General features: G+C 53.7%; 3 protein-coding genes across 4 annotated transcripts; 2 read left to right on the forward strand and 1 right to left on the reverse strand.

Moving 5' to 3' along the window:
• The first annotated feature begins 375 nt into the window (after positions 1–375).
• KLHL11 (kelch like family member 11) lies at positions 376–6,656 on the forward strand. Its single transcript, XM_039697201.1, has 2 exons — positions 376–965; positions 1,149–6,656. The coding sequence occupies exons 1-2, from the start codon at positions 376–378 to the stop codon at positions 2,743–2,745; spliced, it is 2,187 nt and encodes a 728-aa protein (XP_039553135.1). The 3' UTR covers positions 2,746–6,656.
• A 242-nt stretch (positions 6,657–6,898) lies between these two features.
• KLHL10 (kelch like family member 10) lies at positions 6,899–9,603 on the reverse strand. The gene is made up of 4 exons (XM_039697128.1): positions 9,122–9,603; positions 8,411–9,028; positions 7,832–7,981; positions 6,899–7,326 (listed from the first exon to the last, which is right to left on the reverse strand). Exons 1-4 carry the CDS (start codon positions 9,572–9,574, stop codon positions 6,955–6,957), a joined length of 1,593 nt encoding a protein of 530 aa, XP_039553062.1. The 5' UTR covers positions 9,575–9,603; the 3' UTR covers positions 6,899–6,954.
• An 829-nt stretch (positions 9,604–10,432) lies between these two features.
• NT5C3B (5'-nucleotidase, cytosolic IIIB) lies at positions 10,433–17,834 on the forward strand. Of its 2 annotated transcripts, none has more exons than XM_039697127.1 (9): positions 10,433–10,486; positions 11,843–11,941; positions 12,309–12,378; positions 12,793–12,839; positions 13,277–13,362; positions 13,526–13,615; positions 15,081–15,243; positions 15,878–16,078; positions 16,861–17,834. In XM_039697127.1, the coding sequence occupies exons 1-9, from the start codon at positions 10,433–10,435 to the stop codon at positions 16,969–16,971; spliced, it is 921 nt and encodes a 306-aa protein (XP_039553061.1). In that variant the 3' UTR covers positions 16,972–17,834. The 2 variants fall into 2 exon arrangements, with proteins under 2 accessions (XP_039553061.1, XP_039553060.1); XM_039697126.1 differs by lacking the exon at positions 10,433–10,486 and adding an exon at positions 11,708–11,746 and having other exon boundaries at positions 16,861–17,831.
• Positions 17,835–17,926: the final 92 nt, after the last annotated feature.

The following is a 17,926-nucleotide window of genomic DNA, read 5'->3' on the forward strand; positions in this document are numbered from 1 at the left end:
GGGGGGTCCCAGGGGCTCTGGACTGAGGGTATGGAGATCCGAAGGGGTCCCGGCCTGAGGGAACCGGGGATACGGGAAAGTCCGGAGGGGTCCGGTGTGAGGGGACGCGGGATCCCGGGGCTCCGGGCTGAGGGGATGGAGATCCGGGGGCGTCCTGGTGGCTCCGGGCTGAAGGCATGGAGATCCAGGAGGTCCCGATGTGAGGGGACGGGGGATACGGGGAGGTCCCGAGGGGTCCGGAGTGAGGGGATGCGGTGTCCCCGGGGCTCCAGGCTGAGGTGATGCATGGGTGTCCCGGCCTGAGGGGACGGGGGATACGGGAAAGTCCCGAAGGGTCCGGGCGGCCCCAGCGGCTCCCGGGCTGAGTGGATGGGTATGCATGGGGGTCCCGAGTCAAGGGGAGGCGGGCTCTCGTGGGGTGCCGCGCCGAGGGGAGCCGCGGTGCCTCGGCGGCTCCCGGGCGCTGCGCTGGCCGCGGCTCCCCTCACGGCGCCGCCGCCATTGCCCTGCAGCGGCGCGCTCTCTCCGCCAGGCGGCAGCGCCGCGCCTCCTGGCCCGCCGGCGGCCGAGGCGGAGCGCGGGGCCCCGCGCGGCAGCGCGGCGGACGGTGAGGCTGAGGCGGAGGAGTTCGGGTGCCCGGCGCACTGCTCCGACCTGGCCTGGCGGCAGAACGAGCAGCGCCGCCACGGCCTGTACTGCGACATCACGCTGGCTTTCGGCGGCGCGGGCATGGCCCGCGAGTACCGGGCGCACCGGTCCGTCCTGGCCGCCGCCACCGAATACTTCACGCCGCTGCTCTCGGGAGGGTTCGCGGAGTCGCGCTCGGGTCGCGTGGAGCTGCAGAAGTGGAGCTCGGAGGGCGGCCCCGACCCCGACACGGTGGAGGCCGTTATCGGTTTCATGTACACCGGCACCATCCGCGTGAGCCCCGGCAACGTCCATGAGGTGCTGGAGATGGCGGACAGGTAAGTGCGGCCCTGGCGGGGGCTGGCGGGGACCGGGCCACAGCGTAAGAGGATCACAGACTGGTTTGGGTTGGAAGGGACCGTAGAATTCATCGCGTTCCACTGTCCCAGGTTGCTCCAAGCCCCGTCCATCCTAGCCTGGAACACCTCCAGGGATGTAAAACTCCCTTGTTTGTCCTGCAGGTTTCTGCTGACCCGGTTAAAGGACTTCTGTGGAGAGTTTCTGAAGAAGAAGCTGAACCTCTCCAACTGTGTGGCGGTTCACAGCTTGGCCCACATGTATTCCCTGAATCAGCTGGCCCTCAAAGCGCAGGATATGATCAGGAGAAACTTCCACAAAGTCATCCAAGATGAGGAGTTCTACACTTTGCCGTTTCACCTTGTCCGGGACTGGCTCTCAGACTCGGAGATCACGGTGGACTCTGAAGAAATCCTCTTTGAAACTGTTTTGAAGTGGGTTCAGAAAAATCCTGAGGAAAGAGAGAGGTACTTTGAAGACCTCTTTAAGCTGCTACGATTGTCTCAGATGAAACCCACGTACCTGACTCGCCACGTCAAGTCCGAGCGGCTGGTGTCGAGCAGCGAGGCCTGCGTGAAGCTGGTGTCCGAGGCCGTGGAGAGCCATGCCCTGCGCTCTGAGAACCTGCAGGCCGGGAACCTGCAGCACCCGGCCTGCCCCGCCGCGCTGCTGCCGCGCTTCGGCCAGAACATGGACGTCATCATGGTCATCGGCGGCGTGTCCGAGGGCGGCGACTACCTGAGCGAGTGCGTGGGCTACTTCATCGACGAGGACAGGTGGGTCAACCTGCCTCACATCCACAACCACCTGGACGGGCACGCCGTGGCCGTGACGGAGTCCTACGTGTACGTGGCTGGCTCCATGGAACCGGGCTTTGCCAAGACTGTGGAGAGGTACAACCCAAACAGAAACATCTGGGAGCAGGTTTCAAACCTCATCACCAGGAAGCATTCCTTTGGCCTTACTGAAGTGAAAGGCAACTTGTACAGTATTGGTGGGCACGGCAATTTCAGTCCAGGCTTTAAAGATGTGGCCATTTATAACCCTGAGCAGGACAAATGGCTGAACCTGGAGTCGGCGCCGAAGATCCTGCGGGATGTCAAAGCTGTCTCCGTGGAGGACCGCTACGTGTACGTGGCCGCCCGCACCCCGGTGGACAGCGACAGCGAGGACGGGCTCAGGGCTGTTATTATCAGATATGATGCTGAAACCAGGCAGTGGCAGGACGTGGAGTCCCTGCCCCTCATCGACAACTACTGCTCTTTCCAGATGTCTGTTGCCAGCACCAACTTCTACCACACAGCATCCTGCTGCCCCAAGAGTTACCCCATAGACAACGAGGAGGCCAAGGGGAAGATCTGCAGCAGGGCCTCGGATGAAATCCTGGAATCCTTGCCCCCCGAGGTCCTGAGCATTGAAGGAGCAGCTATTTGTTACTACAAGGATGACGTGTTCATCATTGGGGGGTGGAAGAACAGCGATGACATTGACAAGCAGTACAGGAAGGAGGCCTATCGCTACTGCGCCGAGCGGAAGCGCTGGATGCTCCTGCCCCCAATGCCACAGCCCCGCTGCAGAGCCACTGCCTGCCACGTGAGAATCCCCTTCAGGTGCCTGCAGGGAACACAGAGGTACCCCATGCCACAAAATCTCATGTGGCAAAAAGATAGAATAAGGCAGATGCAGGAAAGGCAGATGCAGGAGATCCACCGATACTCCCTGAGCTTACGGAGGATGCCGCGCTCCCAGATCGAGTGCTAGTGTCTGCACATCACTCCTGATGAGCCTAGGAAATAAACCCATTTGTTAGGCTTGATGTGTCTTTATAAGACATGAGGGTGTGGATTTGATTTGATGCATCAAACCAGCATCTGTTGTGTACTGAAAATTCAGAAGCTCAGAAGTTGAGGGTGGGTGGGAATTGAGACACTCCATGAATCCAGCAGTATTCCTTAATGATACCCAGGGAGAAGCTGTAGCCTGTATCGGGCTGTGAAATGTCTCTGGGAGCATTAAGCCTGTTATTTCTTTCCTCAGATCTTTGGTTCCAAGGATTTCTGTAGAGTTAGTCTCTAACAGTTCTGCTTGGAAAATCAAAGATCTCTCTCTTAATAATTTAGTGGTTACATTTGTGTGTGCTTGAAAGCACCTGTTTCATTTGCACTTATCTCTTGACATTCCTTTGATTCTCTCCTCAGTGACTAAACTTCACAGGATTGGTGTTGGTGTACTTGGCTTTCCCAAGCTGGAGGCAAGTGCAATAGTTCTGCATGAAACAAAAGCACAATCTTTCTTTATGAAATTACTTCAGGATGTTTCTATGTGTATTAAATATTTTGTATTTGTGTTGTAGAGAGGCTGCAGAGTTTGTTTATAAATGGATGATTGGTTGGACACAAGACACTTGCTAAAAGAGAGCTTGAGGCAGTGGATTTATTTTTTTTTTTCAGGTATATTTGCAGGTTTGAGTCTGTCTGTGACTCAAGAATTTGGGTCAGCAGTCTGAGCAAAGGAGTGACACCTGGCCATGAGCCACCCACCCACACTGGCTGTTCAGTTCTGTCAGAGTGGATCAGTGAGGGTGGGATTATTTCATGGGAATGTAGTGAAACCTGAGCTACTCGTAGGTCTTTTCTCAAATGTTGCACGTTTTAGTTCTAGTGAAAAGTGATGAAAGAGCCCCTGCTGTTCCAGCCTCTCTCTGACAATCAGAAGCCTTTGCCCTCCTGTGCTGTCCCAGGGGACTCCCAGCAGCTGTGCTGCAGCTCTGTTCCAAGCTGGCAGTGTGCTCTGCAGGGGGAGAGCTGGCCTTTCAGAGTCTCCAGGTAGCTGAATTTCCCCACTTGCTGTGAGGCTGAGATTGAAGCTCCTTTAAACACCTTTTGGCATTTTGAGGTGGCTGTACATGCAAGTGCCCTGGTTGGCTCTGGATGCTTCCTGCTGCACTCCCAGGAAACAAAATGTGGGATAGTCCCTTTGGAGCATCCCTGCCTCTCTGTCCCACTGAACACTCCTTCTCCCCAGTCCAAGAAGCTCCAGGACCCTTTCATTTACCAACAGTTTCAGTGCATACTTCCTACCTCCTTTTCTCCCCATCCTTCCCTTCTTTTGAATGTTCCAGGTTTTTCCATGCAGTCTTAACTCAGGATCTTAGGGAAGGGAATGGGAGGAGTAACCTGGGTATTACAAAATTTGTGTAGACAAACCTTTCTGGAAAATCTGTTACTGTTCTTGGTTCGTTGATGATTTGCTGGTGGTTTTGCTGTGGGTGAGTTCTTTGCAAAGAACTTCTAACCAATTTGGGATTTGTTTTGGTCTTAATTGTTCTGCTTCCTGAGCTGCTCCTTCTCCTTTTCCAGTTCAACAGGCAGCCCAGATCATATCTGAAACTTGGGGTAAGTCTTTCCACCACTCAGTGTGTAAAGGTTTCTCTGATGTGTACATCCCTTAATGCTCCACTCTGTGGTTCGTGGGCCACTTTGATATCAGCAATTTGTCTGTTTGTGAGAGAGTCTCCAGCCTTAGTTAAAAAAAAAAACTACCAAAATTGAAATTCTGAACAGTTTTTCTTGGTTTACTCCTCTGTGGTAACCATGTTTTATTTTCTTTGCCTGTTTGGTTGTTGGGGCAGGTGAAGTCTATGCTACTGGCTTCATGCAAGAGGAAATAGGTGAGTTGAAGGTGATGTTTGCAGGTTTGACTGTTCCCAGAGAGCTGCTGCAGGCTTGTAAGCTGGGGGTTGATCCATGGAGTCTTGCTCCTGGACTCTTGCAGGTCTGGCTGGAGTAGGTGCATAATTGCTGCTCCTGCAGCAGTTTTTGATAAAGTGCAAATGCCTCTGGTGCTGAATCCATCAATGTAACAGCAGTTTGTGGGAGCTGATTTTAAGATGCTTTCCCAGACTTTGCACCAAAGCAATGGAGAGGAGTTCACGTCCTCCACCCTGCAGAACCAGCTGGCAGGATTTAACAGGCAGTTGGACAGTGGCTGGTCACCACCACAGCTCTCTCCAAGCTCTCTTGTAGTCTGTCATCAAATACAGACAATTTGTAGGGAGAAACACCAAGATGGTTCTTTCAGTTGGAACGGGAGCTGAATATTTAATGCATGGCACTGTGCAACAAAGAGGCAAGAACAAACCTTGCAGTCTTGCTTTTTGCTTTTTCTAAGCAAAAATTGATATTGCAATTCCCAGGAGGACTTTGGGCTGATGGACAAGCTGTGGCATTTACTCAAAGCACTCCCCTCAGAGCCAGATTGAGCCCATCCCTGCACAGGTAACCCGTGTGTGCCAGCCGCATGCTGTGTGTGCCTGCTGTCCCTCCATGTGCTTGGGGTGGGGCCTGGCAGCAGCTCAGGCTGTTCTCAGTGTTTGCTCTGCCACTCCAGGGATAGTTTAAAGCAGTTGGGGTTTTTTAGCCTTGAATCCCAGAGGAGCAGTGGCACAGATGTGGTTTGTGACTTAGGTCAAATAATCCATTGCATCACATGAGGTGTTGGGAGAATTGCATTCGTGGCTCTGGCTGCAGTTTAGCCCACAAGCCTGTGAATCCATAACAGTTTCCTTGTGCCCTTGACCACCATATCTTGCTGGGTGTTTATCAAATGATCCCATAAACAAAAGCCTGGGAATGCCTCCCGTGTGTTTCTGGAGGCTGGTCAGCTGCCAGCAGGATCCCAGTGTGTGTTCAGTAAGGGTGAGAAGGCTGGCTGGTGCCTCACTGAGGGAAAAGAACCTTGGGGGCAGTTTTCCTCCTCCTCAGGACAATCACACCTCTACACCTGTCCTGATTCCTGCCACCAAACACGTGTCACGTCCTGGCTTTCTGCTCACAGTACCAGTGGCACCTGCCAGGTGCTGGTGATCAGTAACTCCCAGGGGCCATGTGTGTACATAATATTTTATAACTACCTGGATACTCCATTAGTAGCCAGGGGTTGTGTTTTTAATGACTCCCCTGCACATAGTGGGAGTCCATTCCAGAGATGAAGCAAACAGCCTGATGTTACATGTGCTGTGAACAGCTGTACCCAGCATTCTGCCTGACTATTGCAATGACATTTTTCTCCATTACAGTAAATGTTAAAATCCAAACTCTTGGATCATCTTGTGTGTTGTGAAATACTCTGGTGGCTGAAAACAAACCCAGTCCCAAGGAATTAGAACTTTTTATGTTCTTAATACAGCCTTGTAACAGGATGTTGTAACATCCAGTGGGCTTTGAAAAGCAAGTGTAAAGAAGGTGGTCTGTGGCTTGGATTTATTTTCAGCTCTTTTATTTGTCCACCTTAGGTTGGGCTACAAATCCAATCTCCCATTTCATAGTCCTGGATGAAATCTGATAAAAAAGGTGCTCTTGAGGATCTAACCCTGTTACTAATATGAATGTAGAGTGTGGAACTAATGAGCTGTTTGATGACCATTAATAGTCAGATTCTCCTCGTGGGTCCATGTCACTGTGGGTTGCAGCAGCTCTGCTCTCCTGTCATTAACAGAGGGACAGCAGTTTCCTGGGGAGCAGCACTCCTGTCCTTACCTGTGAGGTAAAGTAGTGTGTGTCATAGGCCCTTTGAAACAGACCCTGCTGTCCTGTTCTTGACCTTAAATACACTGTACTAAAGTTTATTGTAAGAGGTGAATTAATGAAAATAAACCTTTTATTTCTCTAGCATTCTGTTGTGCTTTTGATTTTTTTTAAGTTGATGTATAGGGTGTGGCTGATACATTGGGTAGTGCTGTTGAGTGAAAATCTGAAATCCCAATGATCCTTTTGGCCTGTTACAATTATTTCTATTTTAGAACAAGAGAACATTCTCCCTTGCTGCCACGGGGACTTTATTACCCAAAGAGGACGATTTACCCAGGCATCCAGTGATGGGATGCTCAGAAGACTTTATTAGATACGCAGAACTATTTACACAAGCATCCAGTGATGGCTGATCACAACACTCCTAGCTAAGGGGAACTATTTACAACGGCGAGCTCCGAGTTGAGCTGGTGAACAAGATGTCCATGGAGGAGCTGTGCTGGTAGTAGTGTTGCCTGGCGATGTATTCCATGACGTTGGAGAGTCCTGGCACCACGCAGCAGCTGACGGCGCTGCGGGTGATGCCCATGCTGTGGGCATCATACCACTCGTTGGTGTCCTCCTCGTAGCACTCGGTGGCAACGGTGGTGCTGAACCCATTGAAGCCCCCCACCACGAACAAGAGGCCGTCCATCACCTCGATGCCAAAGTTGCTGCGTGGGTTTAGCATGGAGGGCACGGCGTGCCAGGCGTTGGCGATGGGGTTGTAGGCTTCCACGCTCTGCAGCCGGCTGTTCCCATCAAACCCTCCGACCTGTGAATGCCAAAGGGACAGAGCTTGGAAAGGTGTTCCTCAGGCAGGTGCTGGCAGGCAGAGTGAGGTGGGAGCTGCTCCTGCCTCCCTGGCTGCAGTCTGAGCGTGGCAGCACAAGATCTCCCAACATGGCTCTTGCTTATTGCTCCCTGCTCTCTGAGGAGCTTTCCAAAGCACTTTATGCAACTGTCAATTTGACATTTCTCCAGAGGCTGGATGCAGTTCATGGAGAGGATAAACTGGATGAGCAGGCCCAAGTCCCTGCTCCGTGCTGCTGGTGCTGTTGGCACCAGCAGAAATTACGTTCTTTGCTGCAGCTGCTTAAACACTGCCAAACACCCTTTTTGTACCCAAAAATGTGTGATGGGTGATAACGCCCTCAGGAAGTGCATCAACCATTCTGGCTCTGGCTTCCCTAAACCTCACACAACCACATGGCCACCCTGGAGGTCTGGGAGCTGCAGGCACCCCCAGGAGTGCAGTGCTGGGTGGTGTTGGCCCTTACCGCGTACACCTGGTTCCCGTAGGCCATCACCCCCACTCCGCTCCTCCTGCTGCTCATTGGGGCGATCAGGGACCACTGGTTTGTGGTGGGGTTGAACACTTCAGCTGAGCTGAGGCACTGATCACCATCAAACCCACCACAGATGTACACCTGGGGACAGGAGAGGTGTGAATGGTGTGGTTAGACCCTTGGTGGTGTCGAAGAGGAAATGAATGGTGAAGCAGGATTTTTGGGGTGTTGTGTTTTAGAGTGGGAATGGTCATCTTGGATTCAAAGTAGCAGCAGTGCAAAGAGTTGATGCCAGAAAAAATTCTACTCTTGATTTTCCAAGCTGCATGAAGCAGACAGGCCTGGTATTGCACCTATGGCCAGGAAAAGGGCTGTTGGGCACCAGGTTGGCAGCAGCTCTGCAAGAGTTTTTGTACCCCTGGTCACTGCCACACCAGGTAGGCTGCTTTATATCTGTAGCTCCAGGATTTAGTGAACTGTTATGAATTTAAGTATTACAAATTTAGTGAAGGTTTATGTGAACTTTCTTCATGCTACGACCCCACCTTCTCTTAGCTGGGGTTAGTTTACCTTTCCATTCAGCGTGGTTGCACTGGCGTCGCTCCTCTGCTCGTGCATGGGGGTGATCAGGGTCCACTGGTTGGTGTCTGGGTCATACCGCTCTGCTGTGTTGAGCCTCATGTACCCATCAAACCCTCCCATGGCATAGATGAAGTTGTCCACAACGGTGACGCTGACGTAGCAGCGCCGTGAGTGCATGGGCGCTACCTGCTGCCATGTCTTCTGGAGGGGATCAAACCTTTTGACGATGTTGAAATAATCTGTGCCATCGAATCCACCGATAACGTAGACGTGGCCTTTCAAATAAGCCGAGCCATGGTAGGCAACGGGGCTCTCCTGCTCCCAGGGGATGTTCAGCCACTTGTCAGTGCGGCCGTCGTAGGTCTCGATGGCGCTGGTGGCGCCGCCCCCGCTCCAGCCCCCGATGGCAAAGAGGATGGCATAGGGCAGGCGTGGCCGGGTGAGCGGGTTGGCGTTGACTGAGGAACTCTGGCCGTAGGAGTTCAGGTCGTAGATTTCGCTCAGGGCACTGATGATGAGATCTTTGCAGTTGGCATTGTCTTTCACGTACTCGTGAGCTTTGACGTTGTTCATGAAGTAGTCGGATTGTAGGAGTGCCAGTCGAACCTGAAACACGCAAGGAGGAGGTTGGAGCACTGACAGTGATGGTTTCCCCCTCGGTAGCCTTTGGGGACAGCTCCAAAGCTGCGCTGCACCCACCTTGCTGAGCAAGCAGGCGATGTGCTGCCTCCTGTTCTGCGGGTCATGAGCGATCCACCTCAGCACAGCCTCAAACACGGCTTCTTCTCGCCGCACGTTGAGCTCATCCTTCTCAATGATGTGTGCCAGCTCCTCGGCAGAGAGGTCTAGGAACTCCTCGGACACCTGGGACACCTCCTCGAAGTGGTGCAGGATGTACACGCAGGCAGCAGCGCGCAGGTCGGGGCAGTGGTAATAGTCAGTGAGTCTGCAAATGCCAATGCAATTCTCAAAGCACAGCCTGGAACTGAGGAACTCACAGCACAGGCTGACGATGCCCATGACATTGAACTGATCTGCTGCAGCTAGCAAACTCTCAACATTGTCCTCTGTGATCGGTACTGTCCCAGTGTAGGCGTAGTTGATGATGAGACCCATCATTTCAGCTGAAATGCCAGGGATTTGATAGACCATCTTGTCTGCGCTGTCCCAGTTGGTAAACAGAGTCCTGAAAACATGGTGTTGCTGTGTTAAACCCTGCTCCTGCATCCCCTGTGCTCCCCCTGCCTCCAGGGCACCAATTTTGGCCCTGGTAGGAGCCAGTCTGGAAGGGCCCCATGGTTTATTGATTAAAGATTTACTTGCTGGTTGTTTGAAAAAGGAGACACAGCCTCTGGAGCATACCAGAGCTGGAGGCAGCAGGGCAGGGGCTTTCACCTGAGAGGAGCAGAGGGGCAGAATCCCCCCACTGCCTGCTGCCCACGCTGTGGGGATGAGCCCAGGACAATGGGGGGTTTCAGTGCACACAGCCAGGGCATGTTCAGCCTCTCACCCACCAGCACCCCAAGTCCTTTTCCCCAGGCCTGCTCTCAATCCATTCATCCCCCATCCCAAATTGACACTGGGACAGGGTTTCCCCAACCCAGGTGCAGCACCAGCACTTGGTCTTGGACCCCAGAGAGTCACAGGGTGTGAGGGAGGCAAAGCTGGGCCAGGCTGGCCAGGCTCCAGCCCTGCACTGGGTCTGGGGCGCCTCCGACACCACTGCCAAGAGCCACTGATATGTGGATTGATCCTGGTGTTCAGGGAGGTGTGAGGACTGTGAGAAATCACTTGGAGAGGGGTTCAGGGCAGGTGGAAGTCCTGGAGAAGTGCTGAGGTGGGGTGACCTCAGTCAGGGCATAGTGTTTGTCCCCATCCCCTTGTGCTTCCAGGACTGACCTGAAGTAGATACTGCAGCAAGAGAGGATGAGCTTGTGAGCCTTGAATTCCACCCCATCCACACTGATGATCACATCACAGAATCTCCCTTCCAGGCGGAGTTCATTGGAGATGCTGCAACTCCTATCGCTCATCTTCCTCTCCATGGTGGAGGATGAATATTTGGTAGGTGCCAAGCTATCCCGCAGGTTGGAGCCAGAGGCAGTGGACCTTGCTGAGGTGTGTGGAGCACTCTGGTGTTGTCCCCAAACATCCAGCACTGAACCCCCTTGCTGGTTCTGGACTGTGCCCCATAATGACATCACAGAAGCAGGGGTGACCCAGGCCCAGCGTTCTGTGGTTGCCCCCAGGCCTTGCTTCCCCACAGCCCGGGTTATGCTGGGCACTGTCTTGATGGAGCAGAACCAGCCACGTGCTCGATGCCCTGGCAGCCCTTCAGGAATATTTCACTGCCCCCAAACGTGGGCACGAACCTCTGCTGAAGTGTCTTGTCTCGCCCAGGAGGAAGCTGAGGTACAGTCCAGCTCATGTTGGTGCTGTCACACACACTGTCCCTGCTGCTTTGTCACTGACATTGTGCCAGGGGAGGTTTAGGTCGTATATGGGAAATGTTGGGAATTTTTTTTCCTGAATGGCCTGTTTAGCCCTGGCATTAAAACCCAAACTCTTGGCTCATCTTGTGTGTTGTGGAATACTCCGGTGGCTGAAAACAAACCCAGTCCCAAGGAATTAGAACTTTTTATGTTCTTAACACCGCCTTGTAGCAGGATGTTGTAACATCCAATGTCCCAGGCTGCCGAGGGCAGTAGATCCTCATCCCTGGAGGGTTTTAAAAACCTTGTGCATGTGGGACATCGCTTAGCGGTGGCCTTGACAATGCCGGGGGATGATTCTTTGAGGGCATTTCCCCCGCCAGCGTTCCCCAGCGTTCCGTGACTCAGCGCTCAGTGTTCAAGGGCTGCGGAGCGGTTCGGTGCCGGGAGCCCTGCGGGCACGAACGACTTTTATTTTTTTTAATTGAAAAAAACCCCAAAGATAGATAGATAGATAGATAGATAGATAGATAGATAGATAGATAGATTGATTTTTGGTTGGTTGGTTGGTTGGTTGGTTGGGGATTTTTGTTTTGTTTTGGGGTTTTTTTTGGTTTTGTGTTTTTTTTGTTTGTTTGTTTGTTTGTTTGGGTTTTTTTGTTTTTTGGTGTTTTTTTTTGTTTGTTTTGGTTGTGTTTTGTTTTGGGTTTTTTTTGTGATTTTTTTTTTAGTTTTTTTTTATTATATCTCGCCTTCCCGGCTCGTGGCGAGGCGAGCGCAGCCGCCGCCCGGGGCCGCGGCGGGCGCGGGGCGGAGCACGGAGCGTTCTCCGCTTCCCCGCCCGCAGCAACCGCGGAACGCGGAACGGAACGGAGCGGAGCGGAGCAGGATGGTGAGAGCGGGGCTGCGGCTCACAGGGCCCGGAGGGTCTCGGTGCCCCCGGAGCTGGGCGGCTCCGGGCGGCACCGAGCGGGGTCTGTGCCTGCAGGTGCCCGAGCTGGAGAAAGGCACGGTGCGGATCCGGCAGCCCGAGCGGGTGCGCGGCATCATCCGGTCCCTGCGGGAGCAGGGGGTGGCCAAACTGCAGGTACCGGTGCTCTGTCCCTCCCCGTCCCCCGGTCCCGGCTTCTCCCGGCCCTGCAGGGAGAAGGAGAGGGAGAATCCCCCGAGCAGAGGGGTACGGGGCTGTGGCTCCCCCCGGACCCACCTTTGGTTCCCGGTTATGAGCATGAGCTGTGCCGGTCCCCTGCTCCGCCCAGGCGGGATGGAGGCGCTCTCCGGTGCCGATGAGAGCTGCGGGGTGGGAGGGGGAGGACATCATCCCTCTGCCTCGTGGCTGCCAGGAGTGGCCGCGGGAGATTAGCGGTGCTGGGTGCGCGTTCCCGCAGGTGGCAGCACCTTGGGCTCACTCTGCGCTGGGTCACGCAGGGCTGTGCTTTCCTCCCCTCTTCCAGGTCATTTCTGACTTCGACATGACGCTGAGCAGGTTTGGTTGCAATGGCAGGCGCTGCCCCACGTCTCACAGTGAGTGCAAGCCGTTGTTTTTACTGTTGCTAGTTCTGTTTGGTTTCTGTGTTTGTGTTTGATGTGGCTCCTGTCATCCCCTGTGCCCGCCTCTGCCAAGCCTGGCCGCTCTGTCCTGTCCTCCCCTCGCAGGTCTGGGCCTCACTGCCTGGTGCCAGCTGCCCTCTGCAGGAGCCAGGAGCCAGCTGCTGGCTGGCTGCCTTCACCCCACTGCCCACGGGCACCCAGGCTGCTGCCTGGCCAGGCCAGGGGCTCAGAGTGGGAGCCACTGCACTGGGACCCCTCAGTGAGCCTGTGCTCAGGTCACAGTGTCCCCACGGCTTGTACTGGGAGCAGCCAGCACTGAGACACAGGGGAGGTGCTGCAGAAAGCCTCTTTGTGATTCTGTGCTACATCATTTTATCCTCTTTGCAGATATCCTTGATACCAGCCGTGTGATCAGCGAGGATGGCAAGAAGAAGGTGGGTGCTGTGTGTGAGGCTTGGCGGCTGTTGTACCTGTCACCTGTCACTGGGAGGTCACACTGGCTGCTTTGGCAGCTCTCCCAGCTGTGGTGGCTGCCAGGATGGAGTGAGAAAGTGTCCAGACTGCATTTCAGCCAGCAGTGGCAGAGGAGAAGTTAAAAAGGGAACTGGAATTTGCATGTGCAGCTGTGGGTGTTTCAGTTTGATAAGAGGAAGAAGTGAGGGTTGTTTGTACCTGCAGCACTTGGAGTGAGGTGAGGGCCAGCCAGGCTGCTGAGAGTTCCAGGTGTGCTCTGAGGGAAGCTGCTCAGTGACAACATTTTGGTTGTGTTTGGGAAGAGCAATGCTTTGGAGAACTTCAGAAATGCTAGTTTTGTTTAGTCTCTTTAGACGTGATGTTCACTTTGTTCTTTTCCCTCTGTGTGACACTCCAGCTGAAGGATCTGCTCCACTATTACTATCCCATCGAAATAGATCCCAACCGGACCCTGGAAGAGAAACGTCCCCTCATGGTGGAGTGGTGAGTGCTGTTGGTGGTGAGACCTTGTCCTGACAACCTCTTGTCCCTGAGGGTACAGGACATAGGGCTTGAATCATCCCTGGCCTTGGCAGCAATCCCACAAGGTTTAGTTGTGACTCTGCCTGCAGCTCTGTCACTGCTGCCTTTCCCTCACCAAACACAGGTGGACCAAGGCCCATGAGCTGCTGGTGCAGCAGAAGATCCACAAAAGTGACATAGCCCAGATCGTCAGAGAGTCAGAGGCGATGCTCAGGTACCAGCTGGGGGCTGTGCTGCTGAGCTTTGGGCTGGGGATGTGATGTGAGGTACAGCTTGGGGATGTGATGCTGAGCTTTGGGCTGGGGCTGTGCTGCTGAGCTTTGGGCACAGGATGTGCTGCTGAGGTTTGGGCTGGGGGTGTGATGCTGAGGTTTGGGCTGGGGCTGTGCTGCTGAGCCTTGGGCTGGGGATGTGATGTGAGGTACAGCTTGGGGCTGTGATGCTGAGCTTTGGGCTGGGGATGTGATGCTGAGGTTTGGGCTGGGGCCGTGCTGCTGAGCTTTGGGCTGGGGCTGTGATGCTGAGCTTTGGGCACAGGATGTGATGCTGAGGTTTGGGATGGGGATGTAATGCTGAGCTTTGGGCACAGGATGTGATGCTGAGGTTTGGGATGGGGATGTAATGCTGAGCTTTGGGCACAGGATGTGCTGCTGAGGTTTGGGATGGGGGTATGACGCTCAGGTGCAGCTTGGCTGCCCACAGCCCCTCTCTCCTGCCCATATAGCCAGTGCTTTGCTCACTGGTCTCCAGCCATGTGACCAGTGCCAGCCTCCCTTGCTCACTCCCTGGGGCTGAGTTAGACTAAATCAGAACATGAGCCTGAGCTCAGTCTTTGGCTGCAGGCTGCTCCTCCCTGCTCTGAAATCACTGCTCTTCTCTTGGGCCTTGGCAAGGAGCAGCTGAGGGGCTGGTGCTGGGCACAGCTCCCCGTTTGCAGGGCAGGGTGCAGCTCCCTGCTTCCAGCAGAGCTGTGTTCTTTGCTCTGCAACTGCCAAGCCTTATGCAGGCCCTTGGCTCAGCAGCAGGTCTCACCCACAGCACAGAAATGTTGTGCTAGAAGTTGCTGCTAAAGCTGACCTGGCAGCTGTGGCCCTAAGGCTGGCTCAGGGAGCTGGGCTCTGCCAGGTTGCTGCCAGGCTCAGGGAGGAGATGGCTTTTCATGAGCCCAAATTCCACTTCTGCATGGAATTGTGTCCTGGCAGGCTGGGGCAGCCAGAGGTTGTTCTGATCATCCTCCCAAGCAGTCTGAGCTGTTGCACATCTCCCACTCGTGTGGGCAGGCTGGAATTGTGCATGGAATTGTGTCCTGGCAGGCTGGGGCAGCCAGAGGTTGTTCTGATCATCCTCCCAAGCAGTCTGAGCTGTTGCACATCTCCCACTCGTGTGGGTGTGTGTGGGCAGGCTGTGCTCTGTGCCCCTGCTGATGTGCTCAGGAGATGCCAGGCAAAACCTGGAGTGCTCCATGCTCCCACAAGTGCCCAGCCAGACCCCTGGGGCTCTGCCCAGGGTGTGCTGGTGCCACAGAGAGCTCCTGCTGTTTGCAGAGCTTCCCTGGGTGTTTGTTTGGGAAGTGGTGGGCAGGAGCAGGAGCTGGGCTGAGCCTGCTGCCAGCACAGGGCACCAGGCACCACGCTGGCAGCTGCAAACACAGCCCTGTGCAATGCACACTGCTGCCCTAGGGATGGCTTCCAGGAGTTCTTTGGTCAGCTGCATAAGAACAACGTCCCCCTGTTCATCTTCTCTGCTGGAGTTGGTGATGTCCTGGAGGAGATCATCCGTCAGGCCAACGTCTTCTACTCCAATGTCAACGTGGTGTCCAACTACATGGGCTTCAGTGATGATGTGAGTCCTGGCCCTGCACCTGTGTGCTCAGGGTGTGAGGAGAGCAGTGGGGTGTGGCATTTTCTGGGTCCCCTGTCGGAGGAGGAAATGATGAATCTGACTCCATATTTTTAGAAGGCATATTATATTATATTATATTATATATATATTATAATAAATTATATTATATTTATAATATCATATCATATTTATTATATCAATTATATTATATTATATCAATTATATTATAGAAGGCTATACTAAACTATACTAAAGAATAGAGAAAGGATACAGACAGAAGGCTAAAAGATACTAATGAACAGTCTGTGACTGCTTCCAGAGTCCTGACACAGCCTGCCTGTGATTGGTCATGAAGTTAAAACAATTCACATGTTGGATAAACAGTCTCCAACCACATTCCAAAGCAGCAAAACACAGGAGAAGCAAATGAGATAATATTGTTTTCCTTTTTTCTCTGAGGCTTCTCAGTTTTTCCTTTTTCTCTGAGGCTTCTCAGCTTCCCAGGAGAAGAAATCCTGGGATTTTTCAGACAATATGACAGTGACAGTGTGGGGCTGGGGCTGAGGACTGGGACATGATTAGCAGTGACACCATCGGGTTAAGAGCTGTCTGTCTGTCTGTCCCATGTGCTCAGGGAGTCCTCACACACTTCAAGGGGCCCCTCATCCACACCTACAACAAGAACAACACCGTGCTGCAGGGCACAGGCTACTTCCAGCAGCTGAGCACCAGGACCAGCATCATCCTGCTGGGGGACTCCATGGGCGACCTGACCATGGCTGACGGCGTTCCCAGCGTGGAGAACATCCTCAAGATTGGCTTTCTCAATGACAAGGTGGGTGACAGTTCAGTGCTTCCCTAGCAGCCTTCCCCAGGGCCAGCAGGGAGGGGCAGGAGGCTGCCCCAGTGATTTGGGTGTGGAAGAGATTTGTACGAGCTCCCATGGGGTGTGTGGGGGTTTTGGGTTTCCTGCAGTCAGGATGACCCCAGAGTTCTTTTTTCCCAGCCCAATGGTCGAAGGAAGAGTTGGAATTCTTCTGCTCTGCTTCACAAGGTTGTTTATTGTCTCTTATCTAAAACATTCTGACCTGCAGAGGCCTGTCTGTCAGGTGTGTCAAGGGCACACTGCCTGCCCCTGGGGTGGTGTCTACATTTTATACTATGAGTTACATGTACTTTATTTATCATTATTTTCCAATGCCTATCACCTATGTTAGACTGTCTACTTCTATTCTAAACCAATCCAAATGTGCCAACATCACCAAGAAGATGGAGGCTAGGAAGAAGAAGGAAGAAGAATAGGACAACACCCAGATCCCTCCATCTTGCCCCCTAGACCCCCTGTAGTAAAATCCTCAAAACTCAACTTTTCACCCCGTGATTAATTCATTATTACTCTACTTCTGTGACTTGTGATTCTTCATACAAGGTTTGTAATTTGTTCCATGGTTAAGATGGAAATCCCAGCCCCCTGCCAGGGGTACGTGTCACCCAGGGCACCCAGAGGACCTGGGGGTGTCTGCTGAGCTCCTGCTGTGGCTGGGAAATGGTCAGGGTAGTCACTGACCCCCTTTTTGATGATGCTGACCCTCGGTTGGTTGTTCACTGCCCTGGCAGGTGGAGGAGAGGAGGAGGAAGTACCTGGATTCCTACGACATCGTGCTGGAGAGCGACGAGACGCTGGAGGTGGTGAACGGGATTCTGCGGTACATCCTGGCAGAGACATGAGCTGGGGACACTGCCCCGGCTCCAGCCACGCTGCAGGCACTGGGCAGGGAGTGTCCTTCCCAGCACAGAGCTGGAGGGGACTGCTGCTGCTGGCTGGGCTCCATCCCGACCTCACCACTGCCCTCGGCCAGCCCTGCAGCAGCAGAGGTGAGGTGGGGGAAGCTTCTCCTTCCCCTTTCCCCCAGCTCTGCCTGGCTCTGCAGTTTCCCACCCAGACTGGCTCTATCCTGCTCAGACTTCATCCCACTGGGAATTCACCCCTGAAGCCACAACAAACCATTCCATGTCTCAGACAGAGATGTTCTGCACTGGCTTCAGCAGAGGGTGGAATGGAGACAGTTTACTGAGGACAGACCCAGTTTAGATGTTCCTGCCTAAGAAAATCAGTCTCTCTCTTGTCCTGTTTTTTGTGGGCTTCAAAGCTCTGGGGCTGACTCTGGTGCCAGTGCAGCCACTGGGCTGGTGTGGCCCTGCTGGCCATCACCTCACCCAGCCCCACATTCCCCATGGAAACCAGCAGCTCTCTGGCCTCGTGTCTCAGCTCACCCATCCCTCTTGCACCAGTACAGCTCTCACTGTGAAAAAAAGGCCCCAGAGCTCAGCTGCTGCTGCTGCCCAAAGCCAGAAGTAAGTTTGTCTGCCAGGGCTCAGAGGAGGAGGGGTGGGAATGGGGGGGAGAGGCCAATGGCAGAATTTTAAACAATGTTTTACCTGACCATGTTGTTGTAATAAATTTCTGGGCTGATCCTGGGCTCTCAGAGCAGCAGCAGGAAAAGACCATTTTATTACTGTATAAACCTCTGGTTCTGTGGGACTTCGGGAAGAGCAGATTTGTTCTGTTTTGGAATAAAACCACAATTGGCTGAAGCTGGGTCACAGCTGGTTTGTACCCAGCATGGAGGGGCTGGAGCTGCTCTGTTCCCCTGGCTGGCACTGGCAGCTGCCTCTGCTCCCC

Source organism: Passer montanus, unplaced genomic scaffold (assembly GCF_014805655.1).
Source record: "Passer montanus isolate IOZ18808 unplaced genomic scaffold, ASM1480565v1 scaffold117, whole genome shotgun sequence".
NCBI lineage: Eukaryota > Metazoa > Chordata > Aves > Passeriformes > Passeridae > Passer > Passer montanus.

Coding starts and splice junctions, on each gene's coding strand:
- KLHL11 (XM_039697201.1), top strand. CDS start 376: ATGCATGGGGGTCCCGAGTCAAGGGGAGGCGGGCTCTCGTGGGGTGCC. Junction 966..1,148: donor GTGCTGGAGATGGCGGACAG/GTAAGTGCGGCC, acceptor TTTGTCCTGCAG/GTTTCTGCTGACCCGGTTAA.
- NT5C3B (XM_039697127.1), top strand. CDS start 10,433: ATGCTGCAACTCCTATCGCTCATCTTCCTCTCCATGGTGGAGGATGAA. Junction 11,942..12,308: donor AGGGGGTGGCCAAACTGCAG/GTACCGGTGCTC, acceptor CCCCTCTTCCAG/GTCATTTCTGACTTCGACAT. Junction 13,616..15,080: donor GAGTCAGAGGCGATGCTCAG/GTACCAGCTGGG, acceptor CTGCTGCCCTAG/GGATGGCTTCCAGGAGTTCT.
- KLHL10 (XM_039697128.1), bottom strand. CDS start 9,574: ATGGTCTATCAAATCCCTGGCATTTCAGCTGAAATGATGGGTCTCATC. Junction 9,029..9,121: donor TCGCCTGCTTGCTCAGCAAG/GTGGGTGCAGCG, acceptor TGCGTGTTTCAG/GTTCGACTGGCACTCCTACA. Junction 7,327..7,831: donor ACGGGAACCAGGTGTACGCG/GTAAGGGCCAAC, acceptor TGGCATTCACAG/GTCGGAGGGTTTGATGGGAA.